This window comes from Penaeus japonicus, unplaced genomic scaffold, assembly GCF_977035675.1.
Source record: "Penaeus japonicus unplaced genomic scaffold, GWHDUDI00000001_assembly GWHDUDI00000010, whole genome shotgun sequence".
Taxonomy (NCBI): Eukaryota; Metazoa; Arthropoda; class Malacostraca; order Decapoda; family Penaeidae; genus Penaeus; species Penaeus japonicus.
This window is the reverse complement of record NW_028234412.1, coordinates 6,896,975-6,924,474: the sequence shown is the minus strand read 5'-3', so window position 1 is coordinate 6,924,474 and position 27,500 is coordinate 6,896,975. Positions and strand designations below refer to the sequence as shown.

The 27,500-nt window shown below is 41.8% G+C and overlaps 1 protein-coding gene across 45 annotated transcripts in view; it reads left to right on the top strand.

Annotated features, from left to right (window-relative positions):
• Positions 1 to 27,500, top strand: part of kst (spectrin beta chain, non-erythrocytic 5 kst) — a 286,833-nt gene that overhangs the window by 240,121 nt on the left and 19,212 nt on the right. For 38 of the 45 annotated variants that reach the window (XR_015191305.1, XR_015191304.1, XR_015191302.1 and 35 more), the window contains exons 4-53: positions 28 to 144; positions 2,544 to 2,652; positions 3,227 to 3,391; positions 3,566 to 3,678; positions 3,910 to 4,097; positions 4,707 to 4,932; positions 5,087 to 5,218; positions 5,371 to 5,592; positions 5,709 to 6,095; positions 7,353 to 7,370; positions 7,844 to 8,044; positions 8,257 to 8,469; positions 8,925 to 9,131; positions 9,336 to 9,558; positions 9,680 to 10,278; positions 10,448 to 10,630; positions 10,753 to 10,959; positions 11,183 to 11,347; positions 11,450 to 11,611; positions 11,807 to 12,466; positions 12,759 to 12,878; positions 13,859 to 14,008; positions 14,171 to 14,389; positions 14,583 to 14,699; positions 14,842 to 15,021; positions 15,302 to 15,447; positions 16,555 to 16,632; positions 17,100 to 17,331; positions 17,734 to 17,907; positions 18,036 to 18,260; positions 18,398 to 18,580; positions 18,854 to 19,026; positions 19,143 to 19,366; positions 19,545 to 19,732; positions 19,857 to 20,059; positions 20,184 to 20,829; positions 20,982 to 21,116; positions 22,251 to 22,665; positions 22,894 to 23,027; positions 23,166 to 23,422; positions 23,574 to 23,760; positions 23,989 to 24,189; positions 24,329 to 24,559; positions 24,772 to 25,086; positions 25,301 to 25,381; positions 25,560 to 25,721; positions 25,943 to 26,133; positions 26,305 to 26,593; positions 26,940 to 27,122; positions 27,280 to 27,402. Coding sequence is in view for 38 of the 45 variants with exons in the window: in XM_086540544.1 (XP_086396670.1) it covers positions 28 to 144; positions 2,544 to 2,652; positions 3,227 to 3,391; positions 3,566 to 3,678; positions 3,910 to 4,097; positions 4,707 to 4,932; positions 5,087 to 5,218; positions 5,371 to 5,592; positions 5,709 to 6,095; positions 7,353 to 7,370; positions 7,844 to 8,044; positions 8,257 to 8,469; positions 8,925 to 9,131; positions 9,336 to 9,558; positions 9,680 to 10,278; positions 10,448 to 10,630; positions 10,753 to 10,959; positions 11,183 to 11,347; positions 11,450 to 11,611; positions 11,807 to 12,466; positions 12,759 to 12,878; positions 13,859 to 14,008; positions 14,171 to 14,389; positions 14,583 to 14,699; positions 14,842 to 15,021; positions 15,302 to 15,447; positions 16,555 to 16,632; positions 17,100 to 17,331; positions 17,734 to 17,907; positions 18,036 to 18,260; positions 18,398 to 18,580; positions 18,854 to 19,026; positions 19,143 to 19,366; positions 19,545 to 19,732; positions 19,857 to 20,059; positions 20,184 to 20,829; positions 20,982 to 21,116; positions 22,251 to 22,665; positions 22,894 to 23,027; positions 23,166 to 23,422; positions 23,574 to 23,760; positions 23,989 to 24,189; positions 24,329 to 24,559; positions 24,772 to 25,086; positions 25,301 to 25,381; positions 25,560 to 25,721; positions 25,943 to 26,133; positions 26,305 to 26,593; positions 26,940 to 27,122; positions 27,280 to 27,402 (10,659 nt within the window). In the remaining 7 variants the exon portion in view is untranslated. The remainder of the gene's footprint in view (positions 1 to 27; positions 145 to 2,543; positions 2,653 to 3,226; positions 3,392 to 3,565; positions 3,679 to 3,909; positions 4,098 to 4,706; positions 4,933 to 5,086; positions 5,219 to 5,370; positions 5,593 to 5,708; positions 6,096 to 7,352; positions 7,371 to 7,843; positions 8,045 to 8,256; positions 8,470 to 8,924; positions 9,132 to 9,335; positions 9,559 to 9,679; positions 10,279 to 10,447; positions 10,631 to 10,752; positions 10,960 to 11,182; positions 11,348 to 11,449; positions 11,612 to 11,806; positions 12,467 to 12,758; positions 12,879 to 13,858; positions 14,009 to 14,170; positions 14,390 to 14,582; positions 14,700 to 14,841; positions 15,022 to 15,301; positions 15,448 to 16,554; positions 16,633 to 17,099; positions 17,332 to 17,733; positions 17,908 to 18,035; positions 18,261 to 18,397; positions 18,581 to 18,853; positions 19,027 to 19,142; positions 19,367 to 19,544; positions 19,733 to 19,856; positions 20,060 to 20,183; positions 20,830 to 20,981; positions 21,117 to 22,250; positions 22,666 to 22,893; positions 23,028 to 23,165; positions 23,423 to 23,573; positions 23,761 to 23,988; positions 24,190 to 24,328; positions 24,560 to 24,771; positions 25,087 to 25,300; positions 25,382 to 25,559; positions 25,722 to 25,942; positions 26,134 to 26,304; positions 26,594 to 26,939; positions 27,123 to 27,279; positions 27,403 to 27,500) is intronic. The other 7 variants (XM_086540551.1, XM_086540547.1, XM_086540548.1 and 4 more) reach the window with 3 other exon arrangements.

The window sequence follows — 27,500 nt, the reverse complement described above, 5'->3', positions numbered from 1 at the left end:
TAACGACCACCTTCTTTTACCGAACAGGTCCGCTTAGAGAGCATCGGCGCCGAGGACATCGTAGACGGAAATCCACGCCTGATTCTCGGCCTCATCTGGACCATTATTCTGCGATTCCAAATTCAGGAGATCGAGATTGATGTGGTGAGTAGGCCTATGGGAGAAGAAGGGGATACGAGCTTTTTTTTTATTTATTTATTTTTTCTTTTTTTTTTCTTGGCGTCCTGCGTTTTCTTGTGATATTGTCTTCTCTTTTTTTTCTTCACTTTCTGCGTTTTCTTGTATTATTGTTTTTCTCTTTTCATGGTGTTTTTTCGTCTTTTTCCTGATTTTTTTCTCTTCTTGTTTTTCTTCTTCGTCTTATTCTTATTTTCCTCCTCCTTCTCCTTCCCAGCCCCTCCTCCTCCTCCTCCTCCTCCTCCTCCTCCTCCTCCTTCTCCTCCTCCTCCTCCTCCTCCTCCTCCTCCTCCTCCCAATTAGTCAGTATGAGCATGAGCGGATGATCTCATGACACGTGTCAGTATTCGTTTCCTCCAGGTAGCATGTTTGTTTGTTTGTTTGTTTCTAAAGGAATACGCGTATGTGCATTTGTGCGTGTGCGTACAGGCTGGCAGGCGGGTAGACGGGAAGTCAGGATGTCAGGAAGACAGGAAGTCAAGAAGTCAGTAAGACAGGAAGACAGGAAGACAGTCGGGGAGCGTTGAAGGCACCATTAAATCTTCAAAATAACGAAGACCTAGAGCGGCGAGTCGTCCTGGTCAGGTTGGAAGAGAAGGGAGGGAGGGGGGAGAGGAAGAGGAAGGTAGGGAGAGCGAGGGGGGGAGTAAGTGAGAGAAGGAAGGATAGGAGGAAGGGGAACCTAGAAGAGCAAGAGAAAGGTAAGGGAGGTAAAGGGGAAGAGGGAGGGAGGACGGGGATGGGGTAAGTTGGAAGGAAGGGGAAGGGAGGGGGGGGGGCAGGGAAGGAAGGGGAAGGGAGGAGAGGCAGGTAGGGAAGGACGGAGAAGGGAGGGGGGCAGGCAAGTAAGGGGAAGGGAGTAGAGGCAGGCAGGGTAGGAGAGGAAAGGGAGGAAAGAGAGGCAGGGTAGGAAGGGGGGAGAGAAGGGGAGGGAGGGGGGAAAGGAGGAGAAAGGACAGAAGACAGAGTCTAACGATGTTTTAATGATCTATGTACACACCCACCAACGGTCTCCACCCACCTCTCTACATATGCATGTTTGTACATGTGTTTCTTTATGAATGTCGGAAGGGGGAGAAGGGAGAGGGAGAGGGAAAGGGGGGAGAATGGAAAGGAATGGAAGAGAAGCGGGAAAACGAAATGGAGTAGGAGAAATGAAAAGGGAAAGGGGGTGCGAGAGAAGGAAGGAAGAGAGAGAGGAAAGAAAAGAAAGAGGTAGAGGAAGGGGAAGTATAAGTAAAAATAAAAAAAGAAGGGGAATGAGAGAGAGGGAAAGAAAGTGAAAGGTAGGGAGCAAGAGGAGACGAAAGGAAAGGAAGGGGAAAAAGAAATGAGAGAGAGTCAAGAAAAGGAAACGAAACATTAAGAGACACAGCAGAAGGAAAGAATAGGAAAAAGAGAAATAGAAAGATAAAGTAACAAGGAAACGGAATGGGGGAAACGGAGACCAGATACGGAAGGGAATGGAGGGAGGAAGGGTGGGAGGGAAGGAGGAAGGAAGGGAGGGAGGGAAGGAGGGAGGAACTCCGAAGACAGGTAATGTCTGGTGGCGTCTTGACCAGGTTCGCCATGCTCTACCGGTGGAGCGACGCGCCCGCTCTGTTCAGTGCCCCCCCCCCCCCTTCTGGGCCCCCTTCAGTCCTCCTGCCTCGCCAGGCTACCTGATCCCTGCATTCTGCGCTTTGCTTTAGTCACTTTCCCTTGCATAGGCGCGTGGTGTGCGTTTCGCCGTGTTTTGTAATTCGTTGTAGGTTGTCTGTTGGTCGTAGGTCGCGTGTGCTGGCTTTCTGTTCCGTCGCGCATCGTGTTCTTCTTTTGTTCCTTTCGTCGCTCTCAGGTTATTGTGTTTTTCTCACTATTTTTAACATCGGAGGTGTGTTTTTTTATCTTCATTTTGATTTTTTTTTCGCCTGTATCCTTCATCTAGAAAGTAATATTTAATTGTTTTGTATTTCATCCGATCCTACATTTTCTAATCTCTTAAATGTTCACATTTACTTCCTTCTTAAATTTGTGTTTCTTTATTTGAATTGTTCTGAATATGCTTAGCATTTTGGCCACGTTAATATCATGTGTTTCATCAGTCTGTCTTTCCAACAAATGGTAATGAGAAATTTGAAAAAAATGAAATGAAAGTACGCCTTCAGATGCAAAATTGCATGTACAGTTTGTCATTGTGATTTCTTTGAGTACAGTATTTAAGTTTGTCAAAGTGTACTCGGCAAATCCTCCTGACTTCCGTCCTTCCTATTATCTCTTAGCCTTCCAATTATCTCCTGACCTTCCTATATATAATCTCCCTCTAGCCTTCCTCTTCTCCTTCCGTTCCCGAATGGCTATTGACCAACGCCTTGCCTTGCTTTCAGGACGAGGAGAACGAAAGCAGCGAGAAGAAATCCGCCAAAGATGCCCTGCTTCTTTGGTGCCAGAGGAAGACCGCCGGCTACAGAGGCGTCAACATTGAAGACTTTTCGCGTAAGTTAAAAAAAAAAAACTGGGTTCGTTTGCGGTTCTGAAGCTAGGTTCGTTTGGGGTTCAACATCTGGGTTTGTTTAGGGTTCGACATCTGGGTTCGTTTTGGGGTTTAAATCTTGATTCACTTCGGTTTGAGACTGCATGTTATATAGGGTTTCATGTTTAGGGTCTCTAGGTTTTTAATATGAATTCACTTGAGGATTAGATTTTGGATTCATTAAGGTATATGGGCTGGACGTATTAGGCGTTCAATCTTCGGTTTATTTTCTAGGCTTGTCTGGAATTATGGACCTTGGGTTTCGCATTCACTTGTTCTGTATGGGAGGGGTGGGTGCTGTTGATTAAAAATGTTGGATGGTGAAAAAAGTGTGAGAAGTTTCAAAGTTCGTGAGAGGATGTTTTCACTTATGATTAGTCGAAATATGGAAGGTCCTAGAAGCGAGCTTAAAATATAGCAGTCATCAAATGAAAATAGATATCAACAGCAAACCTATACAAATGTTTTAATAGAAATATATTTCATAGTAAAAGACTAGACTTTAACATTGTCTTCGCTCCCCTCCCCCCCCCTCAGGGTCATGGAGAGACGGCCTGGGCTTCAACGCTCTCATCCACGCCCACCGGCCGGACATCATCGACTACAACAGCCTGGTGGCGAAGAACCACATTCAAAACCTCAACAATGCCTTCAACGTTGCCCACGACGAGTTGGGCATCGCCAAGATCCTGGATGCTGAAGGTGAGTGAGTCTGGAATTGATATGGATTTGGTTTAGACTCTCGTGTTGAGGTGTGATTTTTTTTATGTATGATTATTGGTTGAGTTATTTTGTTATTTTAGTTGATGTTAGTAATGGTGGTGGATTTATTCTTGTATCTTTTTAAAACAACTTTTTTTCCCAACTTTTCCCTAGATGTGGACACCAACAAACCCGATGAGAAGTCGATCATTACATACGTGGCTTCGTACTACCACACCTTCGCCCGCATGAAGAATGAACTGAAGGGCTCCAAGAGAATTGCCAATGTAAGTATATATACACTTCGTACTACTTATTGTAGTGTTTTATTGATAGTATTGTCATAAGCATCGTTGCTATTGTTGTCGTTGACTGCAATGCGTCTTTATCTCATTCCCGGTAACTATACTTGGATAACATAGACTTGGGAATTTCTCAAGACAAATGATATATGGGAATAGAGGCGAGGTATCCTTAGCAGCATCATCAACACCAAATGCTTTCTCCTTTCCGTACAGATCATGAACCAGATGAAGGACGTAGACGACAGCAAGATGAAGTACGAGAAGATCACCACCACGCTGTTGGAGTGGATCCTCATGAAGATCGTGGAGTTGGACAGCAGGGAATTCCCCAACTCGCTAGACGGCATCCAGAAGTTGCTGTTGCAGTTCAAACAGTACAGGACGGAGGAGAAGCCTCCCAAGTAAGTGCGGCGAGGGAACATGGCGGCGGTGTTTGTGTGGAACTCGTGACAGGGGTGGAGTGACATGACGGCGGTGTTTGTGTGGAACTAGTGACAGGGGTGGAGTGACATGACGGCGGTGTTTGTGTGGAACTAGTGACAGGGGTGGAGTGACATGACGGTGGTGTTTGTGTAGAACTAGTGACAGGGGTGGAGTGACATGACGGCGGCGTTTGTGTAGAACTAGTGACGGGTGGAGTGACATGACGGCGGTGTTTGTGTGGAACTAGTGACAGGGGTGGAGTGACATGACGGCGGCGTTTGTGTAGAACTAGTGACAGGGTGGAGTGACATGACGGCGGTGTTTGTGTGGAACTCGTGACAGGGGTGGAGTGACATGACGGCGGTGTTTGTGTAGAACTAGTGACAGGGGTGGAGTGACATGACGGCGGCGTTTGTGTAGAACTAGTGACAGGGGTGGAGTGACATGACGGTGGTGTTTGTGTGGAACTAGTGACAGGGGTGGAGTGACATGACGCATCGAAAAAAAAAAATCACTGTGCAATAAAGACGAAGAGTTCAAACTCGATCAGCACTGGAAGCTAAACCTCCCTTTCCTTCATTTTCCAGGTACAAGGAAAGGAGCGAGATCGAGGCCCTCTTCTTCTCCATCAACGCGAGTCTGAAGGCTCTGAACCAACCTGCGTACACCCCGAAGGAAGGCCAGATGGTCCACGACATCGAACGCGAGTGGAACAGGCTGGAGAAGGCCGAGCACCACAGGGAGGTCGCTCTGAGGGAGGAGCTGCTCAGGCAGGAGAGGCTGGAACAACTGGCTTACAAATTTGACAAGAAGGTATGGGGCAGAAAGAGTTTGCTTTGCAATTTGTTAGGATCGGTATTGTGTAATATAAACTAATCTAGCAGGAGTCATGTAGTGTACTAAGTAGTTAATTACACAAGGCTGCTATAGATGCAGGTGTCCTAATTGCAATAACAATGCTTTACAGAGCGTGCTTCGAAGGGGATACCTGGAGGAGATGATCCAGGTGCTGAGTGACCCCCGTTACGGTAGCAACCTGGCTCAGGTGGAAGCCACTGTCAAGAAACACGAAGCTATCAGCGCTGATATATTGGCTCGGGTAAGTGTCATTAATGTCAACTGTCATCTTATTTACCTTTTTCTAGTATTTTCTAGGTATTGACTCACAATAGTACATTAATCGAGAGATACTGTAGTTACGTTTCCTCAGTCTTTAGGGATTGTCATCATTATTGTGTTTTTTATTTGCAGCAAGAGAGATTTGAAGATCTCACCAAAATGGCTGACGAATTGGACGCTGAGAATTACCGTGGGAAGGACGCCATTAGAAAGAAGGAAAAGGACATCCTGAAGAAGTGGAGTGAGTTGTTGGATCTGCTCAACAAGCACAAGCTTCACCTCCAGAACTGCTGCGACCTCGTGGCAATCATGAGGGAAGTGGACACCATCACCGCGTCCATCCGAGAATTGGAGGTGAGTTTCCTGTTTCCCATGACACACAGGCAAAACTGATTTTGAATTTTGACCTGCATATTTTTGTCATTTAATTGCAAATTGAGTCTTTAATGGAAACTACTTTCCGTCTGCAGGTGAGCTTCTGCTCTGACGATGTTGGTCGTCACTTGCTGGCAGTGGAGGACCTGCTGCAGAAGCACGCGCTGATGGAGTCGCAGGTGCACTCGATGGGAGAGACGATCAAGAGGCTGAACAAGCAGGGCGAGGCCTTCATCAGCACGGGACACAAGGACGCACCCGTCCTCCAGAAGAGACTCCAGGAACTCAACAAAGGGCACGAGGCCCTCCTCAAGAAGGCGGCCGAGCGCAGGGCGAGGCTCGAGGAGGCTCGGGATCTGTTCCAGTTCGAGGTCGACATGGAGGAGGAGGAAGCTTGGGTCATCGAGAAGCAGAGGATCTGTCAGGCGGGCGTCACTGCCAAGGACATCAGGGCCGTCCTGTCGCTGCAGCAGAAGCACAAGGTAGCGGGAGTCAAGTTTGGCTCCTTCCTTTTCCTCAGAAGTAGGAAGTTGTTATGCGTATTTAAAGCTGGTTAGATTTGCTCTCATTACAGCTAATCTGTGACTTTTAAGTTTGGTAGAATTTCCAGAAATATTATTTTAATAACCACGACTAGGAAAAAAACAGATCACGCTTGATAAGCCAGCTTTTCATACCATGTAAACGTCATGCACTTCTCATTGTATTTTAAGTGCATATTAGACATGTATTTGTTTGAGACCTGCATAGTTTAAACTCGTATAACAGTATGATAGTTTGTTTACACATTGCATGACTTTCTTCCTTAAAGGACAATGGGGTTCATAGAATTGTGAGGATTCTTTTTCAGCGTCTAGTTACTCAATAATGTTTTGTTATTATCTACTTTGTAAGTGTTGGTTCGGGTGTAGCCTGTAATTATTGCATGCCTATAAATACATTTGTGTGTGCATGCGTCTGTGTGTGCGTGCATGCGTGCGTGCGTGCGTGCGTGTGTGTGTACATGTGTGTGTGTGTGTGTGTGTGTGTGTGTGTGTGTGTGTGTGTGTGTGTGTGTGTGTGTGTGTGTGTGTGTGTGTGTGTGTGTGTGTGTGTGTGTGTGTGTGTGTGTGTGTGTGTGTGTGTGTACATGTGTGTGTGTGTGTGTGTGTACATGTGTGTGTGTGTGTGTGTGTGTGTGTGTGTGTGTGTGTGTGTGTGTGTGTGTGTGTGTGTGTGTGTGTGTGTGTGTGTGTGTGTGTGTGTGTGTGTGTGTGTGTGTGTGTGTGTGTGTGTGTGTGTGTGTGTGTGTGTGTGTGTGTGACATCAGTTATATATAACACTTTTTAATGCACTAAATTTCTTAATATGTATATACAGTATTTTTTTCTGTAAGTGTGGCGAAAGATAGAATGCATTCTACACTTCTTAATGTAAATATTTCCATGGGACTTTTTCTTGCAGATATGAGTAACATTTCCACCACTGTATGATTACTGAACACACAAAACTGATTTCCTTCAGTTTCCTTAACACAAGCCTTACCCTTATCTCTTGTGCATGACACGTATGGGGACAATCCAGTACCACCTGTAGCATAGCCTCCCCGTGCGAGATTTATACCCGCTGCATATTTTGCCTGATGAACATGATGGCTTTCTTTTCTCATGGTATCTCTACCCCCCTCCCCTTCCCCCTCTGCTACTGTGGTGTAACACTGCATTAACACTGCTACTCACCGTACCCTTACACCGTACCAGGAAGCTGTGTATCTGAAGGTAATGTTGACCTCTGGATGTGTAGTGCATGTCCATTCACATATACCTTATTCACTTGCATGTTGTTGTTTCTTTTTTAATTTATATCTACAATGTCACCATATGCATAGTTGTTTTTCATTTGAGAAAAAGGATGCTAGATTTTGGTACTTTGTTTGCATATATGTCTGAATAGATAAGGTGTCTAATCTCAGTATATGTTTTTTTTTTTCTTATCCCTATTTTAAGAGGATATTTTATATCTGTAGTTTTGTTTTAGTTTTGTGCATGCTATGTTTGGTTTCATCTTGTATATAGATATATATGCTTATTTTCATTATTTTCGTCATTAATACTTTTTCTTTTAAGCTCATGTTACAGTAACACGGCGAATAATCTGACACACATTTGAGAAATACCAAAGATCAACAATGAAACAAGACCACAGAATAGACCTCGTAATCAGAAACAACTACCCTTTCGCCCTCAACCAGGCCCTCGAGGACGAGATGCGAGCCCGACGCCCCAAGTCAGAGAAGATCATGCGTTCGGGTGAGGCTATGCTCAAGGCTGACCACCCCGAGGCCAAGGCCATCAGCGAACGCATCGCCGCCCTCAAGGAGAAGTGGAAGGGCCTGGAGCACCACGCAGCCGAGAGGAGGAGGCAGCTGGAGGACGCAGCGGAGGCTTGCTCGGTAAGAGAGGAGGGGAGACTAGCTGGATGGTTGAGGGTGGATGATGTGGCAGTATTTGGCTGTTCACGTTATTTATTATTTTTTTTTCTTCCAGAAAGACATCTATGTGTTGAATACTAGTTTGAACGACCTGTATTATCTTGCTATATTTTTCATTACAAAAGATATATATAACGTATTTCCTCACAGCACAAAATGTTCTCTTTCCCCAGTTCAACGCCGACGCCAACGAAGTGGAATCCTGGATCAAGGAGAAGCTGCCCCTCTGCCAATCCAAGGACTACGGTGAGGACGAACCCAGCGGCATGGCCCTCCTGCAGCTGCACATGCGCATGGAGGAGGAGATCAAGGCCTACGATGGGGACATCAAGGCTGTCAACGCCCAAGGACAGAAGCTCATCAAGTCCGGCATTTCCTCCCTGAATGTACGTTGGGGTATTTTGTCCGGTCGGTGGATGGTTGCTAGGTGATCTGGTTTAGTGTCTGGGTCGTAGTCTTTTATAGAGAGCATTTTACTAAAGCATTTTACTATTAAATATTTGTAATATCTTACTACATTTATTGTTTTACAAGTTAAGAAAAACAATTGTACATAATAGTGTTTTATACAACATTTTACCTTGTTTTATATTTTACAATGATCTGAAAGCAGAAATAGTAAAGATTCATTTTTTTTCTTTTACCAAAGAAGACTTTCAAACGTGATAGAATGGGATGTAGATGTGATATCCACATAAATTCTGACGGTGCTGTAATATACCTTTGTCCAGTAACTAGTGGCACACCAAACAAACTCGTATTTTCCCTCTGTCGACCATATAAAACGTCTATTACCTACGTCTAGAATTATAAGTACTAATGCATCCATTTCTCCCGGCAGATCACGTCCCAGCAACAGAACATCCCGGCAGAGGACGAAGAAGAGTTCGAGTGGGTCGATGAGGTGAAGATGGTACCTCAGGACATCATGGTGGAGGAAGTGGTTGACGAAGTGGAGGAAGCGACGGTCATGGAAATGAGGGAAGTGCCTACGGTGGTCGCTAGGTACGACTTCGAGGGTCAAGGCATGCACATGACCAAGCGAGAGGTTAGTGTTGGTTGTTGTTAGCTTTATCGGTATTTTTATTATTGTTGTTTTGAAGTGCTTTTCCGTATGTATGTGGTGTTTTATTTAGTTAGGATTTGTATGCAGATATTTTAGAATCTTTATATTACATATCTTTCTTCAGAAATCTTTGCTCTTCACTTTCTGATCATTAGAGTAACTTCCAATCCATGGTTCCTCCTGCAGGTCTTGTTCCTGTTGAACAAAACTAATGACGATTGGTGGAACGTGAGGAAGGCCAACGGAGATGAGGGCTTCGTGCCAGCCAACTATGTGCGAGAAGGCCAACCCAAGAAGATCAACGTCCACGTCAAGAAGGAAGTGCGTGTTCCGAAGAAGAAGATGGTGGCCAAAACCAAGATGGTGAAACAGACTGTGAAGGTCAAGAAGAGGAAGCCCAAGGCACCTCGTAAGTTTTGTTGTAGATCTTTCATATATTGTTTTGTGTTGGATGTTTTAGATATTGATTTATTGATTGTTTCTGCAGTTAGTCATGGTCGTTTTTTAATATTCCTCGTATTTGTTTTCAGCTCGAAACAAGAAGGCAGTGGAGGAGCCGGAAACGGTCGAGAAGCGCCTGCAGTTGATCAACTCTTCCTACAACCAACTATGCGACCTTGCGCAAAAGCGCCACCTCTACCTGGAGGAGTCCATCAAGCTCTTCTCCTTCTTTAGTGAGTGCCATGGCTTCGAGCTGTGGATGAGAGAGAAGGAAAAGCTCCTCAAGTTGGACGACAAGGACGACACAGTCGATGCCGCCAAGAAGAAGTTCGAGCAGTTCCTGACAGATCTATCGGCAGCAAGTCGCAGGATCGAAATCATTGACAAGATGGTGAAGGACTTTGTGGCTTCAGGTCACAGCCAGCTGGAGAAGATCAAGAACCGCCACAAGCAGATCCAGGACCAATGGGCTCATCTCAACCGCCTCAAGCAGCAAAAGGAGCGTAGTCTGGAGGGCGCCTCGAGCGTGGAGCTCTTCCACCGCACGTGCGACGAGACCAGGGACTGGATGGTTGAGAAAATGGAGAAGCTAGACACAGATGAACTGGGACGAGACTTAAAGACAGTGCAGTCTCTTCAGCGAAAGCATGACCAGTTAGAGAGAGAACTGGCGCCAGTAGAAGAAAAGGTAATTTATCATAATTAAACACAATTAAAATTTTAGTATAACTGGTATTAAGTGTGTAGATTTTTTTTGTCATGAACTAAGTAATTTACTCAATAACTAAATATCAACAATTTGATGTTTGAGACTAACATACACTAACATTATTTCCACATTGTGATTTCCTCTCCAGGTGCGCCGAGTTAACCTTCTCGCCGATTCAGTGAAGGCTTCATACCCCCGCGAGAGGCATGCTGTAGAGGACCGACAGGAGGAAATCCAGCAGTATTGGGGACAACTTAAAGGAAAAGCTCTGGAGCGGAGAAACCGTCTGGAAGAGGCTGTGGGTCAACAGATCTTCCTCAACTCTGCCAAGGTGTGTGCAAACCCCTATTCTGTCTTGATGAAAAATCTCAGTATGGCAGGAGCAACTGTCATTACAGAATATGCAACATATCAGAAATAAATATTTTACATTTGCTTTTTCTACTTCCACAGAGCTTGCTGAATTGGGTGGGTGATGTTAAAAACGCCCTCAACTCCGATGAGCCAGCACGCGATGTAACAACTGCAGAACACTTGCTGAAGAGCCACCAGGACCTTGGAGATGACATCAGGGCTCACCAGGACGAATTCAATGAGCTTGGCCAACTTGGAGAGAAGCTCCTCAAGAGAAACCCAGACTTCAGTGAAGTGAAAGAAAAGGTTTGTATATTTAGTAATATATGCAGTACGTAATATATCTTGTAATGTACCCGCTGTGTGGTACATAATGTTCCTTGTTCTTTTTTTACCATCAGAAAGCCTGGCTCCATACATATTGAGTAGAATATATAAATATTTTCTTCATACTTCCTCAACCAAGTTCAAATGGCAAATAGCAGATTCCTGTGATTGACATGAGCTTGCAACATTTTTTTTAACACAGATGGCTCTGCTTGGAGAAGAACAAAGAGCAATCCACCGTGGCTGGCAGGAGAAGGGTGACTGGCTCCGGCAGTGCATGGACCTCCAGCTCTTCAACAGGGAGGCTGACCAGATTGATGCCGCCACAAGCTCCCATGAGACCTTCCTTGACTACAAAGATCTTGGGGTGAGTTGATATTTATTAATAGTTATTTATGGATAAGATCAGTTGCACATATATTTGCGGCTTTTATATAACTGTGATAAATAATCCATGCGACTTACGCAGAGTACCTTGGATGACGTGGAGGCGCTCTTGAAACGACATGATGACTTTGAGAACACCTTGATGGCTCAAGACGAAAGGTTGCGAGTATTCAGCGAGATGGCAGACAAGCTCATTGCTGCCGAACATTACGATGCCAAGTACATAAATGATCGCAGAGATCAGGTAGGCGAAACGAGAAATCATTTGTCTTTTTTTTTTGATAACTGCTAAAATGCTCAACTTGATACATAGCAGTATATACATTTTTATATTATTAGCCCATTTTTGTTTCCATTTGTATGCCTGCAATGGAAACATAATGGTAATTGAGGTAAAATATCATTGTATGTGTAATTCATTTATTATGTATTCCCACAGGTGCATGGCAGGCGAGCTGCTGTCAAGGAACGTGCTTTGGCTCGGCGAGAGCAACTGAATGGCTCAATGGCCTATCAGCAGTTCAAGGCAGACTCTGACGACTTCGACAAATGGATGACCGATAAGAAGAAACTGGCAGATGATGAATCCTACAGAGATTTGAGCAACCTTGAACGTAAGCTGCAGAAACATGAAGCCTTCGAGAGGGAGCTCCATGCCAACGAGGGCCAGTTGCGCCGCCTAAATAAGACCGGCCAAGACCTGATCGGCCTCAAGCACTACCAGTCGGATGACATCCACAAGACGCTAGACGATCTCAATCAGAAGTGGAAGGACCTGTGCAGCAAGACGGAGGACAAGGGCATGAAGCTCCGTCAGGCCAACAGCCAGCACATATACAACAAGGACCTAGAGGAAACTGGGAAGGCTCTGGATGCCCTGGAGAACGCCCTCAACAATAAGGACGTTGGGAATGACTTGCGCTCGTGCAAGGACCTGCTCAACAACCAGCAGAACCTGGAGAACGAGATGAACAACATGGACAGGAAGATCTCGGATATGTGCGCTACAGGAGATCAGATGGTCCAAGAGGGACACTTCGATGCAGATAACATTGAGCAGGCGTGCGCATCTGCCAAGAAGAGATTTGAGACACTGAAGGTAATGTCATTCTTAGTAGTGTATTGGGAAAGTATGGATGCAGTTATAGATGTATATATACGGTTATGAATGTTATTTTTTTTTCAAATCCATGGATAAAAGAGGATATTACATATTATTAGGCAGGGATTTTAATAAAGGTTAAAATGAAAACCATTCTTTTCGCATTCATGGAGCATTCAGCATTATTTTATCTGTTCTTGTTAATATTTTATTGTAAATAGCATTTACTTTTATTCTCTTTTTGATTACAAGAAAGGAGGAAACTAATTCTAGATTTATTTTCCCACAGGATCCAGCTGCTCGACGCCGTGCCGCTCTGGAGGAATCCCTGAGGTGGCACGAGTTCAACTTCGAGCTCGATGCTGAAATGCAGTGGATTAAGGAACACATGCCTCTCGCCACGTCTACGGTTAGTAGTGTAGCTGCTTTGGTGTTATTTACAGACACACACGCACACGCACACGCACACGCACACGAACACGAACACGAACACGAACACGCACACGCACACGCACACGCACACGCACACGCACACGCACACGCACACGCACACGCACACGCACACAGACGCGCACACACACACACACGCACACGCACACACACACGCGCGCGCACACACACACACACACACACACACACACACACACACACACACACACACACACACACACACACACACACACACACACACACACACACACGCAGACGCAGACACACACATAGACACACACACACGCACAGACACACACACACGCACACACGCACACATAGACACACACAGATACACACAGATACACATAGACACACACAGACACACGCACACGCACACACACTCGCACACACAGACACACATGCACACGCACACGCACACGCACACGCACACGCACACGCACACATAGACACACACAGATACACACAGACACACACACACGCACATGCACACACACTCGCACACACAGACTCACATGCACACGCACACGCACACGCACACGCACACATAGACACACATAGATACACACAGATACACATAGACACACAGACACACAGACACACACACACGCACACGCACACGCACACACACACACACTCGCACACACAGACACACATGCACACGCACACATACACATACACATACACATACACATTCACATTCACATTCATACATGCATGCATGCATGCATGCATGCATATATATATATATATATATATATATATATATATATATATATATATATATATATATATATATTTACACACACACACACACACACACACATACACACACATATGTGTAATGTATATTTTTTTCTTTATTTTTCTATTTTTCACTTTCTTCACTTTTCTTTTTCTTTTGACCAATGATATTTGAGCAATGTATTTTACATTCAGGTATTGGGACAAAACTTACATGAAGCCCAGAACCTGAACAAGAAACACGCAAAGCTGACAGCAGAAATCCAGGGCCATCAACCACAGATTAACAAGACCCTTGCAAAGGGTGTGAAGCTGCAAGAGGATAAACATCCTGAGAATAAGATGGTATGTATTTTGCTTATGCAGTTATTTTGTCTATTTTGTTTAAATTTTCATCATTGATTAGCTTTCGGCAGGACTTTTTCATTCCACATATTTCTTTCTCATCTATTTACAATTAATTAATAATTGCAATTGCCCTCAACCCCCTCTTCTCCATGAAAATAGATCAACAAGAGGTGTGCTGAGCTCCAGGAGGCTTGGGACGACTTACTTGCTGAAGCCAGCGAGCGTCAGAGGAAGCTGGAGCTGAACCACAAGGCACAGCAGTACTTCTTTGAGGTGGGCGAGATCGAGACCTGGATGAACGAGAAACGCAACATCCTCCAGACCAAAGACTATGGCAAGGATGAGGACGTGGCTCGCAAGCTCCTAGCAAAACACAAGGTGAGTGGACTTAATGAGGGATGTCAGATTTATTGTTTGTGGCTTATGTACTCAGTGTCATTATTTTAAATATTTTCAATAGATTAACTGTTTTCTTTAGGCATGTTTATTTACAGTTTAGGAAAGGTCATGTCCTTTACTCTATTTGCATAGATTTACTCTATTTCTATATCTATTTTTCTAACTTTCACAGGGTCTGGAGCTGGAAATTGATACCTACAGTGGAATTGTGAAGGAGATGGGCACAGTGGCAGACCAGATGATTAAATCTAGTCACCCAGAGTCCAAGCTGATCAAGGACAGGCAACAGGTAATACTATGGATCTGTTTGTCTACGATTTCTTTCTTACTTTGTTTGCATAAACTTGGTTATTACGAAACTAATGTTATGAGAATGGATACCTTGTGTATTCTTTTACAGTTCATTAACCATTAATCTATGATTTTGTCAGATGTTGAATCAAGATCTGAGAGACCTGCAGAAGCTGTCAGCTCATCTCAGACAAAAACTCATGGAATCAATGTATCGTCATGAATATTTCCGCGAAGCCGAGGACTTGGAGAAGTGGATTGCAGAGCAGATGCAGACAGCAACATCAGAGGACTTTGGACAAGATTATGAACATCTGTTGGTATGTACTGTAGATTAGAATTTAAGGCTGAATGGGATTATAATACTAGATGACAAATTTATTGAAATTTCAATAGATTTACTCAGAAATGTGAGTCCACATTTAGTAATTATTGAGGCTTTGTTTTGAGTGTTTTTAAGATATTTATCACATTAGTTAAATTATTATTAACTACATAATTTTTATACCAGTGTCTTTATTTAGATGTAGATTCCACCAAGATTTTTCAACTTAAGGGACATAAATGCACTTCTATTAAAATAAATTATCTCCTCTACAGCTTCTGCAAGCAAAGTTTGATGATTTCAAGCACCGTGTTGAAGCTGGCTCAGAACGTTTCAACCAGTGTGAAGAACTTGCCAAGAAACTTATTGCAAATGAGAGTCCTTATGCTGCAGAGATTGAACGAAAGCAGGAGCAACTCAGGTAGATACATTTTTCTGGAAATGTTCAGTGTTGTATGGTTCATATATTGATGTTTTGCATGAGTCGTACTGAATGCAAAAGGATCTTTTTGTTGTTCAGAGGTCAAGTTTGTCACTGCATGATGAAATGAAGAGTTTTTGCTGTACTCCTATTTCTTAGTCATGCATATCTTTGAATATGTTTTCTTGTGCATTTACTCTTGTGTCAGTATTGGATATATGAATTAGATTCAATGTGAGGTGTGAATTGATAAGGCTATGTAGTATAGCATGTGGGGAAGCATCCACTGGGTAAGTAAAGTAGGTGTTTTATGTATGTATAATTAGAATGTCACAATGTAGTACACAGTGAATGATATGCACATGTAAGTCTTCTAATACTGTGCATGATTTTGCATGGAAATTAATTTTTGCCTGACATGTCTTTATTTTAATCTCACTTATTCAGATTACATCAACAGTCATGCATGTTGCATGAATCCAGTTGTTTAACTTGTTTAACTATAATTTTTTGCTAATCAAATGTATTTAATATTTTACTTTATGTAAATGTACATGTGAGAACTTATTTACCAATGTGATTAATCAGTCTGTGACTTGATCCAATAGAAGACAGTAAAGGGCTTTGCTAATCATTAAATATTAGCAATAAAGTTCATTTAAATCAGGACATGAAGGAAGAAGTATGTCCTTTTTGTAAAAAGATATTAATTGCAAGCATCTACAAGTTCAGATGATATTTCATTAAGGATTTTCATGATCATGGCACAGCATTGATTACCATGTCTCTCACTAAGTCGTTAATGTAATGTTAACACTAGAGCAGTTTGTACTCCCGTATGAAGTTGAAAAAAAAGAAAGTAAATAGTATAACGTATGTTTTACAAGTATTGGGTTGGATTTGGTTCTTGAACTGTTATGAGACTTTTCATGTATTTATTCTTTTATTGTTTTTTCGTATTATGTTTTATTTGGTAGAAAATAGGGATTCTACTAACTGGTTAAGGTTTTCCCCTCGTTTTCTTTTCTTTTTGTACCGTCATGGTAACTCTTGGGGGATTTCTTAGGACTTTATGGACTAACTTGTCTGTGCCCTTCTTGCTAACAGTAAGGGAAGCCCGGCTTCTTCTCCTACTAAAAGCCAGGACCCGGCCATCCAAGTGACTGCGTACCACAAGAAAGTTCGGTAAGGTCACGACACGCGGCCCTCTTGTGGATACTTCTTTCTGTTTCCTTTGTTTGTTGGTCTAGGGTTTTTAGAATGTAATGTGGATTTAAAGTATGATGCTAAAGTTGATTAAAAGTTTTTTGTTAAGATTTGTCAAGTATTTTGTATGATTGTAAATCAATATGGTAATGTAGAATATAATGCCTGAGATCTTTTCAGCATATGTGTATATTTTGTATGATTTAATGTAGGTTTCTAAGTACAATTGCTTGAGTATTTCTGTATTTAGACTAAAAAAGTAAATATTAGTAAACAGTTAACTTAGGTACCTCAGCATAAATGCAAAAAGTGTGTAGCACCATATGCACTGTATATACCCATGCATGAAATATCCCAAAAGTAAAAAAAACAAAACCAGTAAAGAAACAACAACAACAAAAAAACATATTGACCAGCATGTCAAAACAATGTTGATGGTGTTTTAGGGTGGCTTGGAATAGCCTCTTGGAGAATATCGAGGCTAGAGACCAGAAACTGGAAGCTGCTGGGGAGATCCACCGCTTCAACCGCGATGTGGCAGAGGCGCTGGCGAGGATCCAAGAGAAATTCAAGTCCATCCCTGAGGATCTGGGTCGTGATGTGAACTCAGTCCAGTCACTGCTCAGGAAGCATGAAGGTTTTGAGAATGACCTGGTGGCATTGGAAGCACAGTTGCAGGTATGGTCTTTGTTTTTTTTTTGTTTTTTTGTCCTTGTCACTCTTTTCTTTCTTACTTGCTTTTAAAACAAGCAATATATTCAATAACAGATTTATGATCTAAGAAAATTTGATTAGTTTTTTCATGTGTTATTATGGCATCCCAATATATATATGTGTGTGTGTGTGTGTGTGTGTGTGTGTGTGTGTGTGTGTGTGTGTGTGTGTGTGTGTGTGTGTGTGTGTGTGTGTGTGTGTGTGTGTGTGTGTGTGTGTGTGTGTGTGTGTGTGTGTGTGTGTGTGTGTGTGTGTGTGTGTGTGTGTGTGTGTGTGTGTGTGTGTGTGTGTACGTACAAATAATATGAAAATCTAATTTTTTGCACCAATCTTGTAGATAATAGAACTATATCATTGTTTCTCCAGGTACTGGTGGACGACTCAGCAAGACTCCAGGCAGCCTACCCAGGCAGCAATGCTGAACACATTGCTGAACAGCAAAGACTTGTAATTGATAACTGGAACACCCTCCAAGAGAAAGCCTCAAGGAGGAAGGAGGAGCTCCATGCTGCAGCAGACCTTCAGAGATTCTTGGCAGATGTAAGGAAAAGCAAAGTGCCCATTTTATTGATTGATTTTTTTCAATGTGGAAGGAATATCTCACAGTTGTATTTCTATTAATTTTAATAAGGTCTTCACTTACTAAATAAGGTCTTCACTTCCAACAGTCTCGCAATTTGATCAACTGGTCAAGTGATTTGCGCGCAACGATGAAGGCACAGGAGAAGGTGCGTGATGCCGCTAGCGCTCAGGGCCTGAAGACTGAGCACGAGAGGATCAAGGCTGAGATTGAGGCCCGCGAAGATGTGTTCAGCAAAGTGGTTGAGGCTGGACGTATCATGGTGGAGGACAGACACTATGCTAGCTCTGAGGTGGAAGAGAGAGTGAACAAGGTAATTTTTTTCTTGTCTTTTTTTATGATGATACTTTATTTATTCATATGATAGGATTTAAAGCATGTTATTTTAGATGTTTATACTATTCACCTTATTACAATATTTATAAATATCATCCTTTTATGTCTTCCTAGGTTCTAGAGGAAAGGAATCAATTGCATGCAGCCTGGCAGCACAAGAAGGTGTACCTAGACCAGCTGATCGATCTCCAGTTCTTCTTGAGAGACGCGAAGCAACTTGATACCATCAGTAGCACTCAGGAAGCTGCTCTGTCGACAGCTGACTTTGGAACGACGATTGAACAGGTGGATGCTCAGGTAAGGATGATGCTTGGCTGTTTTATTTTTTTAGGGTTAATTTTTATGTTTGTAAGATCAGTATTTGGGTTGTTAATGATTATGGTATAGGTATTTTGTTTATAATATTTGTTGGTTTATTATTTTGCATCACTAAGTCAATTCAGCAGATATAGCAAATTCTATACAAAGCTCAGCAAATCAAATGTGAGTGTGATGTGTGATAGATCTGAATTATTGACCATATTGTTACATATCATTAATGCATAATATTTTTTCATCATCTTCTCACAGGTTAAGAAACATGATGCTTTTGAGAAGCTGGTGTATGCTCAAGAAGAGAAGCTGGACACCTTGAAGAACCATGGATCGAAACTCATTGAACAGAACCACTTTGACTCCCCGCACATCAAGAAGCGCATCGATGAGGTGGTGTTGAGAAGATCCCGCGTCAAGGATGCCACAAAGTGAGAAATGTTTAATTTTTTTGTGAGATTTGGGGGAAGATGGCTTTGATACTATGTTTAAGTTCTTTTTGGCTTTTGTGGAATCTCAATAATGTTTTTTTAATGTTTCTCCACAGGGCACGGAAACAACAGCTAGGAGATGCCCTCCTTCATGCCCAGTTCATCAGGGATGTGGGTGATGCCAACATGTGGATTGATGAGAAAGTCAATCATCTGGAAGCAGCACGCACGAAGGATGTCACCAGCTTTGAGGACAAGGTCAAGAAGCTGCAGAAGCACCAGGCCTTCATGGCAGAACTGCAGGCACACGAGTCAAGGATCAAGGAAATTACGGAAAATGGTAGGTCAAGTAGTGATTGTTTTAAGGGTTTGGTGAGCAGATATTTTTTATTATTTGTAAATGGATGTAAGAGATTTTAGAAAAGTTTAAAGTAGATGAAAAGATGTGTATTATATATCATCTTGAGGAAATATAGCAAAATTTAAAAAAATATCTTAATTTTTTATTCTTCTCACAGGTGCAATGCTTGTGCAGAAGAAGCACAAGTCATCAGCTGAAGTGAAGGAAGAGGTAGACCATCTTGTAGAGAAGTGGACACAGCTGGTGCTTGATGCTGAGAACCACTCCAGAGGCCTAGAAGAGGCTCAGGACATCCTCGAGTTCAACACTCAGGTGGAGAAGGTTGATGCTTGGATCAGAGATAAGGTGAGTCAGGTGTCTTTTCTTTGTGACACCTATGACATACAGTGTAAGACAAGTTTCCCAGAAAAGTTGTCAAATTGGGACTACTTTATCTTGATTAAATAGCTAATGTTGTTTTTTGCCTCAGGAAATGATGGTCCAGGCAGGGGATCTTGGTAAGGATTACGAGCACTGCATGGCACTTCACCGCAAGCTGGATGATGTTGACTCTGACATGCGTGTTGATGATGCCAGGTTCACAACCATCAATAGATTAGCAGATAAGATCATAAAACAAGGCTGTGGTGACAACAAGGCTGTGGAGCAGAGAAGAGATGAACTGAATCACAAGTAAGTCATTCATTGTCATGGAAGTTTTGTGTTGTGTTGCTACCAAGCATTCTCTTTTATATTTTTGATTCTGAAACATTTATTATCAGTAATGATGTAATAACTTTTTCTTTTCTTATCCAAGGTGGCAGGCACTGAAGGGTGCCATTGATGCCTACCGCACAGAACTTGCTGGAGCTCTGGAGATCCATGCCTTCAACCGTGACGTGGACGACACCAAGGACCGCATCAGCGAGAAGGCTGTGATCCTTGCCAATGAAGACACCGGGAAGGACCTGACCCAGGTGGAGACTCTCCAGAGGAAGCAGGAAACCATCATCCGTGACATGTCAGCCATTGAGAAGAAGATCAAGGAGCATGAAAAGGCTGCCTTCAACCTGGCCAAGAAGTACCCAGATATGAAGGATCCCATCCATAAGAAGCAAGCTGAGGTCCTGGAGGCTTGGTCCAAACTCTGCGATGGATCTTATGGCCGTAAGGAGAAGCTCACGCTGTCCTACACTCTGCATAAGTTCCAGGCTGACCTAAGGGAGCTGGAAAAGTGGGGAGAGGACATCGTTAGTCGTATGAATGCCTCTCCACTGCCCAGCAACACAGCGGAGGCAGAGATGCTACTCCAGAGCCATCAGGAGAAGAAGGCTGAGATTGATGGACGAAAGGAAGTATTTGAAGCTCTACAAGAATTTGGCCAGAAGCTCATTGCAGATGATCATTTTGCAAAGGAGTCAATCAAGGTGAACCTAGAAACACTGAAGGAAGTGAAGAGCAAGGTACGTGAAACTACAGTATGAGTTGCGACAGATACCATGTATTGGTACAATTCTTCTTCAGTAAAGATCAGTGCTTAGATAGTGTAACTACAATTTAAGATATCAGATACACTCTAAAAAAGTGCACATCTACTTAATATATCCATTTGCAGGTCACCGTGTTCTGGACGGAGCGTGAGAAAGTATTATCTCAGGCTCACCAGCTGCAAGTCTTCCTGGAGATGTGTGAGCAAGCCAACTCATGGCTGGCAAGCAAGGAGGCCTTCCTCAACAATGATGATCTTGGGGTATGTTGCATGTGTGGGATGAGGAAGACGAGAAAGAACGATCTTTTAGGATATATAATAAGCCCTTCTCGCTATCTTGCCATACTGGAATTTTATCTGTTTTCTCTTCTTTTTTACTCTTTTTGGGGGGGTTGGAAAGATTAGTGTGTCTATTATTCATGCAGTTGATAGACATTTTAGTGTGCTTTAGTTATTTGTCTAAGGGACGATTGTTAGCTTGTTTTTAGTGGGTGTTTTACCCCATGATTCACATGCTGTAGCTCCTTTGCTGATAGAAAGCACACAGTTGATATAGGCAAGTATATGTTATTAGATTTTTAATTGCTGACAAGAAATATTTTCCTCTAATTACATTTCATGGCATTTTGAAAGTTACCATTACTTCATACTCTGCTCTCTCCCAACTTACTTTCTAATTCATGAGACAGATATTTATTTTGCCATATGTAGAATACATTGACACCTACTATAACATGTTTGTGCTCTTTATTCTGAGTTAGGTTTATATCTTGGTTCAGTGATGTGAATTTTGCTTCTAAGTAGAAGGCTTAGTACTTTCATTGTTCTTAGCTCCACACTTTATTGTTTTCTATTTGTTTGTGATCTTTATGTCCTGTTTGTCTTTTTATTTCGTTAACATGCCACAGACTGTACATACAATATATGAGGTAAGTTTATGATTACAGGGGTTATTATTATCTTTGTTTATGTGATTCTTATTGTTACTGTTATGATTGTTCTTGTTCTTGCTGTTATCATTATCATTATTATTATTGTTGTTGTTATTATTATTATTATTATTGTTATTATTACTATTATTGATATTACTATTATTGATATTATTATTATTATTATTATTATTAATGTTATTATTATCAATCATTATTATTATCATTATTTTTTTTATTTTTTATTAGTCTTATCATTATTATTATTGTTGTTATTGTTACATTTATTATCATTAACATTATTACCCTAATTTTGGTTATTGCCTTTTTTTGTTATAGAAACAACAATCATGCATTGCATCTTTTCTTTCATTAAGGTTTGAAATGAGACATATTTTGAACATTTTTCTACAAAGATTAACATTTTGTGACATCTCTTTAATTGCAACCTTTTTTTCTCTTTCAGGATTCCATGGCATCTGTAGAAGTGCTGATCAAGAAACATGAGAGCTTCGAGAAGACCTTTGAGGCACAAGGCAACAAGATCGAGCAACTGGAGATCTTCGCCAAGGAGCTGCTTAAAAATGAGCACTACGACAGTGATGGCATCCGCAGGCGCCTTGATGTTGTGACTGCCAAGAGGGACAGCCTGAAGGAGGCAGCACACCAGAGGAGGCTGAAGCTGAAGGAATCCAAGTCACTGCAGCAGTTCCTGAGGAACATCTACGAGGTTGAAGGTTGGATCTCGGAGAAGCTGCAGGTTGCGTGCGATGAGAGCTACCGAGACCCCACCAACCTGCAGTCAAAGATTCAGAAGCACGGGGCATTTGAGGCCGAAGTTCTTGCCAACTCAGGTCGTGTCACTGCTGTATCTCAGGAAGGTGAGGGGCTTGATTTTGTTTACTTGTCATGAAATGATTAATGTAGTTTTGTTATTTGTTGAAGAAATCAAGACAGGAAAAAACTATTAACTCTGATTATCAGAAGTTTTATTTTTCTGAGGATATGTATCATTTCTCTAATTGATATTGTGCAACAAAAAGTAATGTAAGAGAAAAGAAAAAGTATTTGAAGTCAGACAGTTTATTGATTTTCTGCTTTATAAATAGGTGAGGGCCTGATATCCAATGGCCACTATGCCGAGCAAGAAATTCAAGCACGATTGGATGGTTTGGATTCGCTGTGGAAACAACTTCAGGACTCGTCACAGCTCAAGAAGGATAGGCTGAATGAGGCATACCAAGTAAGTAGAGTGACATGGTTATGTATGAGTGATTTACATTTCAAAACATCTAGCTGAATCTCTAATTAAAAGTTATATATATAAAAATTTTGTGCTTATACATTGTGTTTTCATATATTATGTATCATTTTCTTCTAGGCCCTCCTTTTCAACCGCACCTTGGATGATCTTGAATCCTGGATGGATGATGTGGAGACACAGCTACAGTCAGAAGACCATGGTCGAGACCTGACGTCGGTCCAGAGCCTGCTGAAGAAGCATCAGCAGCTGGAGAACGATATTGCTTCACATCAGAGTGAAGTGGACCAGGCAAAGGAAGTGGCCCAGTCATTTGCCGTTGCCAAACATTTCATGAGCGAAGAGATCACCGAGAGGGTTGAAGCAGTCACAAAGAGGTATATTTTGTCATTTTCACCTACTGATACAATATAAAGGAAAATTTTCACCAAGAGGTAGCTTACTTTCCTGCTTACTATTGAAGCTTAAAGGTAACTGAATATTTAGTGAATTGTATTGAACATGCAAATTTCATCATTTTCCGTCCAGATACAACTCCTTACATGAGCCAGTACACATTCGCCATGAGAACCTTGAGGATGCCCTCCTGCTCCAGCAACTCCTTCGAGACATCGAGGATGAGCTCTTGTGGGTGGCAGAAAAGGAACCTCTTGCCTCAAGCCAGGACCTTGGCTCCTCCTTGACAGCTGTGCAGAACCTCCAGAAGAAGCACCAGGTAAAGATAATTTTTTGATATATTTTTTTTTGTAAGGTTAGGTGTAAAGTATTTCTGAAAATACAGGAAACTGTTTTGCCTTTTATTGATTTCAGTTGAATAAGTAAAGAATAAGATACTGAAGAATTATCTCCCATGTGTAAGTAAATACTAATTGAGATGCTATAAACATAATGATTAAATATAATATTGTGCAAAGACTTAAAGCCTCTACTTATCTTGTTTTAGGCCCTGGAAGCAGAGATCCAGTCACATGAACCAGTCATCAACAGTGTAAATAGTCGATCGCAGCAGATGATCCGTTCTGGCCACTTTGCATCATCAGAAATCGAAGAGAAGATGAAGCAGCTGCAGACACAGCTGTCCCATCTGAAGGACACAGCAAGTGTGAGAAGACTCCGACTCTTAGATGCAGTGGAGTCTCAGATGGTAAGGAAACATATTTAATCTTTACTGCCCTAATTATTATTTTTTTTCTTTGGAATATTAGTATGCTTTGTTTGGAAAATTTGATATTCGTATATAAAATGCATAGAATTTCATATCATCTTTTACTTTTTCTCTGCAGTTCTATTCTGAGGTTAATGAAGCTGAAGCCTGGATGCGAGAAAAGAGACCATTGGTTGTCTCCCAAGATTTCGGGAAAGACGAGACCTCGGTTGGAGCTCTGATCAAGAAACTAGACAATGTTGCAAGAGATCTTGATAGTTTCAAGACCACTGTAGAAAAGCTATCTGTCCTGTGTGTAAAACTTACGGAGAGAAGACATTTTGACAGTGAAAATATCACTAAGAAAATGGTAAGTGTAATAGGAACTTTCCAATACCTTTCCATATATAGAGGATTTTGTAAATTCTCATTTGTAGTTAAAATAATAGAAGAAGAAAGAATACAAGATTAAAATGGATATTTTTCTTCCTTCTCTGTGATGAATATTTTGTAAATTCATATAATGTTTACAAGAATCTTAGTGCTGAGATAGAATTTTGATCCATTTCTCTCCCTTTGCAGACCCAAGTGAATGAACAATATGCTGAAATGAAAATATTGCGAGAGAAGAGAGCCAAGCGACTAGAGGACAGTGGAAAGCTGTTCCGTTTCCTGCGTGAGAGTGACGAGGTAGGGGAGTGGCTCAACGACCAGATGGCGATAGCGGCAAGTGAGGACTATGGCAGGGATGTAGAGCACGTTGAGATCCTGATCCAGAAGTTTGAGTCATTCCTCACAGCCTTGAATGTTAATGAGGAGAAGCTGGTGATAATCAAAGAAAAAGCTAAAGTGCTCATTGATGAAGGACATCCAGAGCCATCAAAGATCCAGGAAAAAGTAAGGATGCAGTGGAGGGCGAGATCTCCTTTTATATGTTGTTGGTTGTTACTGTTGCTGTTTGGCATATTGTTTAGATCTTTCAATGGAACAGCTGCAAGTTTTAGAATATTACCAAGTTTTAGATTTATAATGATAATAATATTTTTGTATTTTGGAATTGCTTTGCATGAAGAAAAAAGAAATGAAATGGATTTATTTCAAACTATTTCAGGTGGATGAGTTACAACAGCTGTGGGATGACCTGAAAGAACTGTCAAATGCAAGACAAGAGGCCCTCGCTGGAGCTAAGCAGGTATGTGAGATGTATCACCAGGCTGGGATGGGATGTATGTAGAGATTTGCAATTATACACAGGGAACCAAATTTGAATTTTTTGTTCTTCATTTGTCTGATTTTTTTTTTCTTTTAAAGAATAAACAAAAAATAGAAAAAAATATAAATGGATAAAAGATATGTAATGTTCATTTCAGGTTCACGTATTTGATCGCAATGCTGACGAGACCATCAGCTGGATTGCGGAAAAGGATGCATTCATATCCTCTGAAGATTATGGCCATGACTTGGAGACCATTCAAGGTTTGGCAAGAAGACACCAAGGCTTTGAGAGAGATTTGGCTGCTGTGAAAGAACAGGTGTGATTTAATTTTCTTTTATGTATCTTTTAAAATTTGTATACTCTTCACAAACTGTATGGATATCATAAGAATTATGTTGTAGTTATAGGATTAATGCAAGGTTATAGACTATGAAGTATCCTCGGGTTGGTGTAAATTTTTTTTTTTTCAATACATTTTGTATCATCTATAGTTTTTTATGTAAAAGTGTTTAAACATTCTTTTGAACATATTCTCAGGTGGAATCTGTTGTCGAAGAAGCAAAGCGATTGGCCGATCTGTTCCCAGATGCGAGAGAACACATCTCAGTGAAGCACGAAGAGACAGTTGAAGCATGGAATGACCTCCTGGATAAGTCAGCCCAGCGTAAAGACAAGCTGTACCAGGCTGAGAAGCTGCAGTCATACTTTGATGATTACAGGGAACTGATGTAAGTATTGAGATATTTGATGATTGAAAAAAAAAGATAAAAGATAGAGATTTACCTTAAGGTGATGGGTTGAGGTGAATTAGAATTTTGAGATGTAAGATATCAATACAAAATGTTAATGCGTAATAAGGAAAATTTAGAATATTTTGATGCTAACCTTTCTTTCAACAGGGCTTGGCTGAATGAGATTCTCGCCAAGATAACCGCGCCAGAATTGCCAAAGGATGTGCCAGGTGCTGAGGCTATCATCTCCAGGCACAAGGAATACAAGACGGAAATTGATGCACGTGCTGATGCCTTTGAGAAATTCAGTGCTGCGGGTAATGCGCTCATTGACCAAGGCCACTTCATGGGAGAAGAGATATCAGAGAAGATTGCAACTTTGGAGGCCAGAAGGAAGCTATTGCTGGACACGTGGCAGATGAGAAGCTCCATCTACGAACGCAACCACGATTTGAGGGTAAATGTTCTTGGTTTACTCAAGTGATGTAGGAATATTATAATGATAATGAAAATGATAAAACATGCAACTGAAAAATGAAATTAGATTTGATATGTTTTCTTTGACATTTATATACCTATGCTGACTTTCGTTCCCTTAACCCATTCCCGCCGGGCCGTTTCGTCTTTTATGGCGTCAATGCCGGGGCTCTCGAACGCTTAGGCCTAAATCAATTATATCATTGACGGCGTATGACGGCACCCGTGCTATCATATTATATAATCGCCGTCTGTGGCCGGCGGCCGGCGGCATTGGGTTAATATAGCCAAGCTTGATGCTAACTTTTCCTTTCTTATTTAACAAGGTCTTCCTAAGAGACACCCAGGTGTTTGAGGCCTGGATAGAGTCTCGTGAGTCTGTTGTGCGAGATGACCAGATGGGAGACTCCATCATTGAGGTGGAGGAGCTGATTCGCCGCCATGACGACTTCCTCAAGACCATTGATGCTCAGGAAGATAAACTTGAACCGATCAAGAGGTTCACAATGGTTAGTGTTTGTCAGTGTATTATTGATTCTATTCTCCTATTTTATTTCTTATTTTATTTTTATCTCATCCTTTTCTTTGTTTACTCTTTATGTTAAACTGCAATTTTCAGTCAAAGGGAAGTTCTGATGTGCTTCTCATCTGATGATTTCATTTCAGATTGAAGCAGAATTCCAAGCTCAGAAGAAACGCGAGGAGGATGCCAGGAAGGCAGAAGTGGCGAGAAAAGAACAAGAACGCATGGAGAACATGAAGAGAAAAGAAGTCCAGCGTATAACAGACGTAAGTTACCAATCACTTTGTTTTGTCAGAATACATAAGTCCGATGTAATGTATTTACATTAATTAAGTATCCTAGCTTAGTGTCTCTAGTTGCAGTT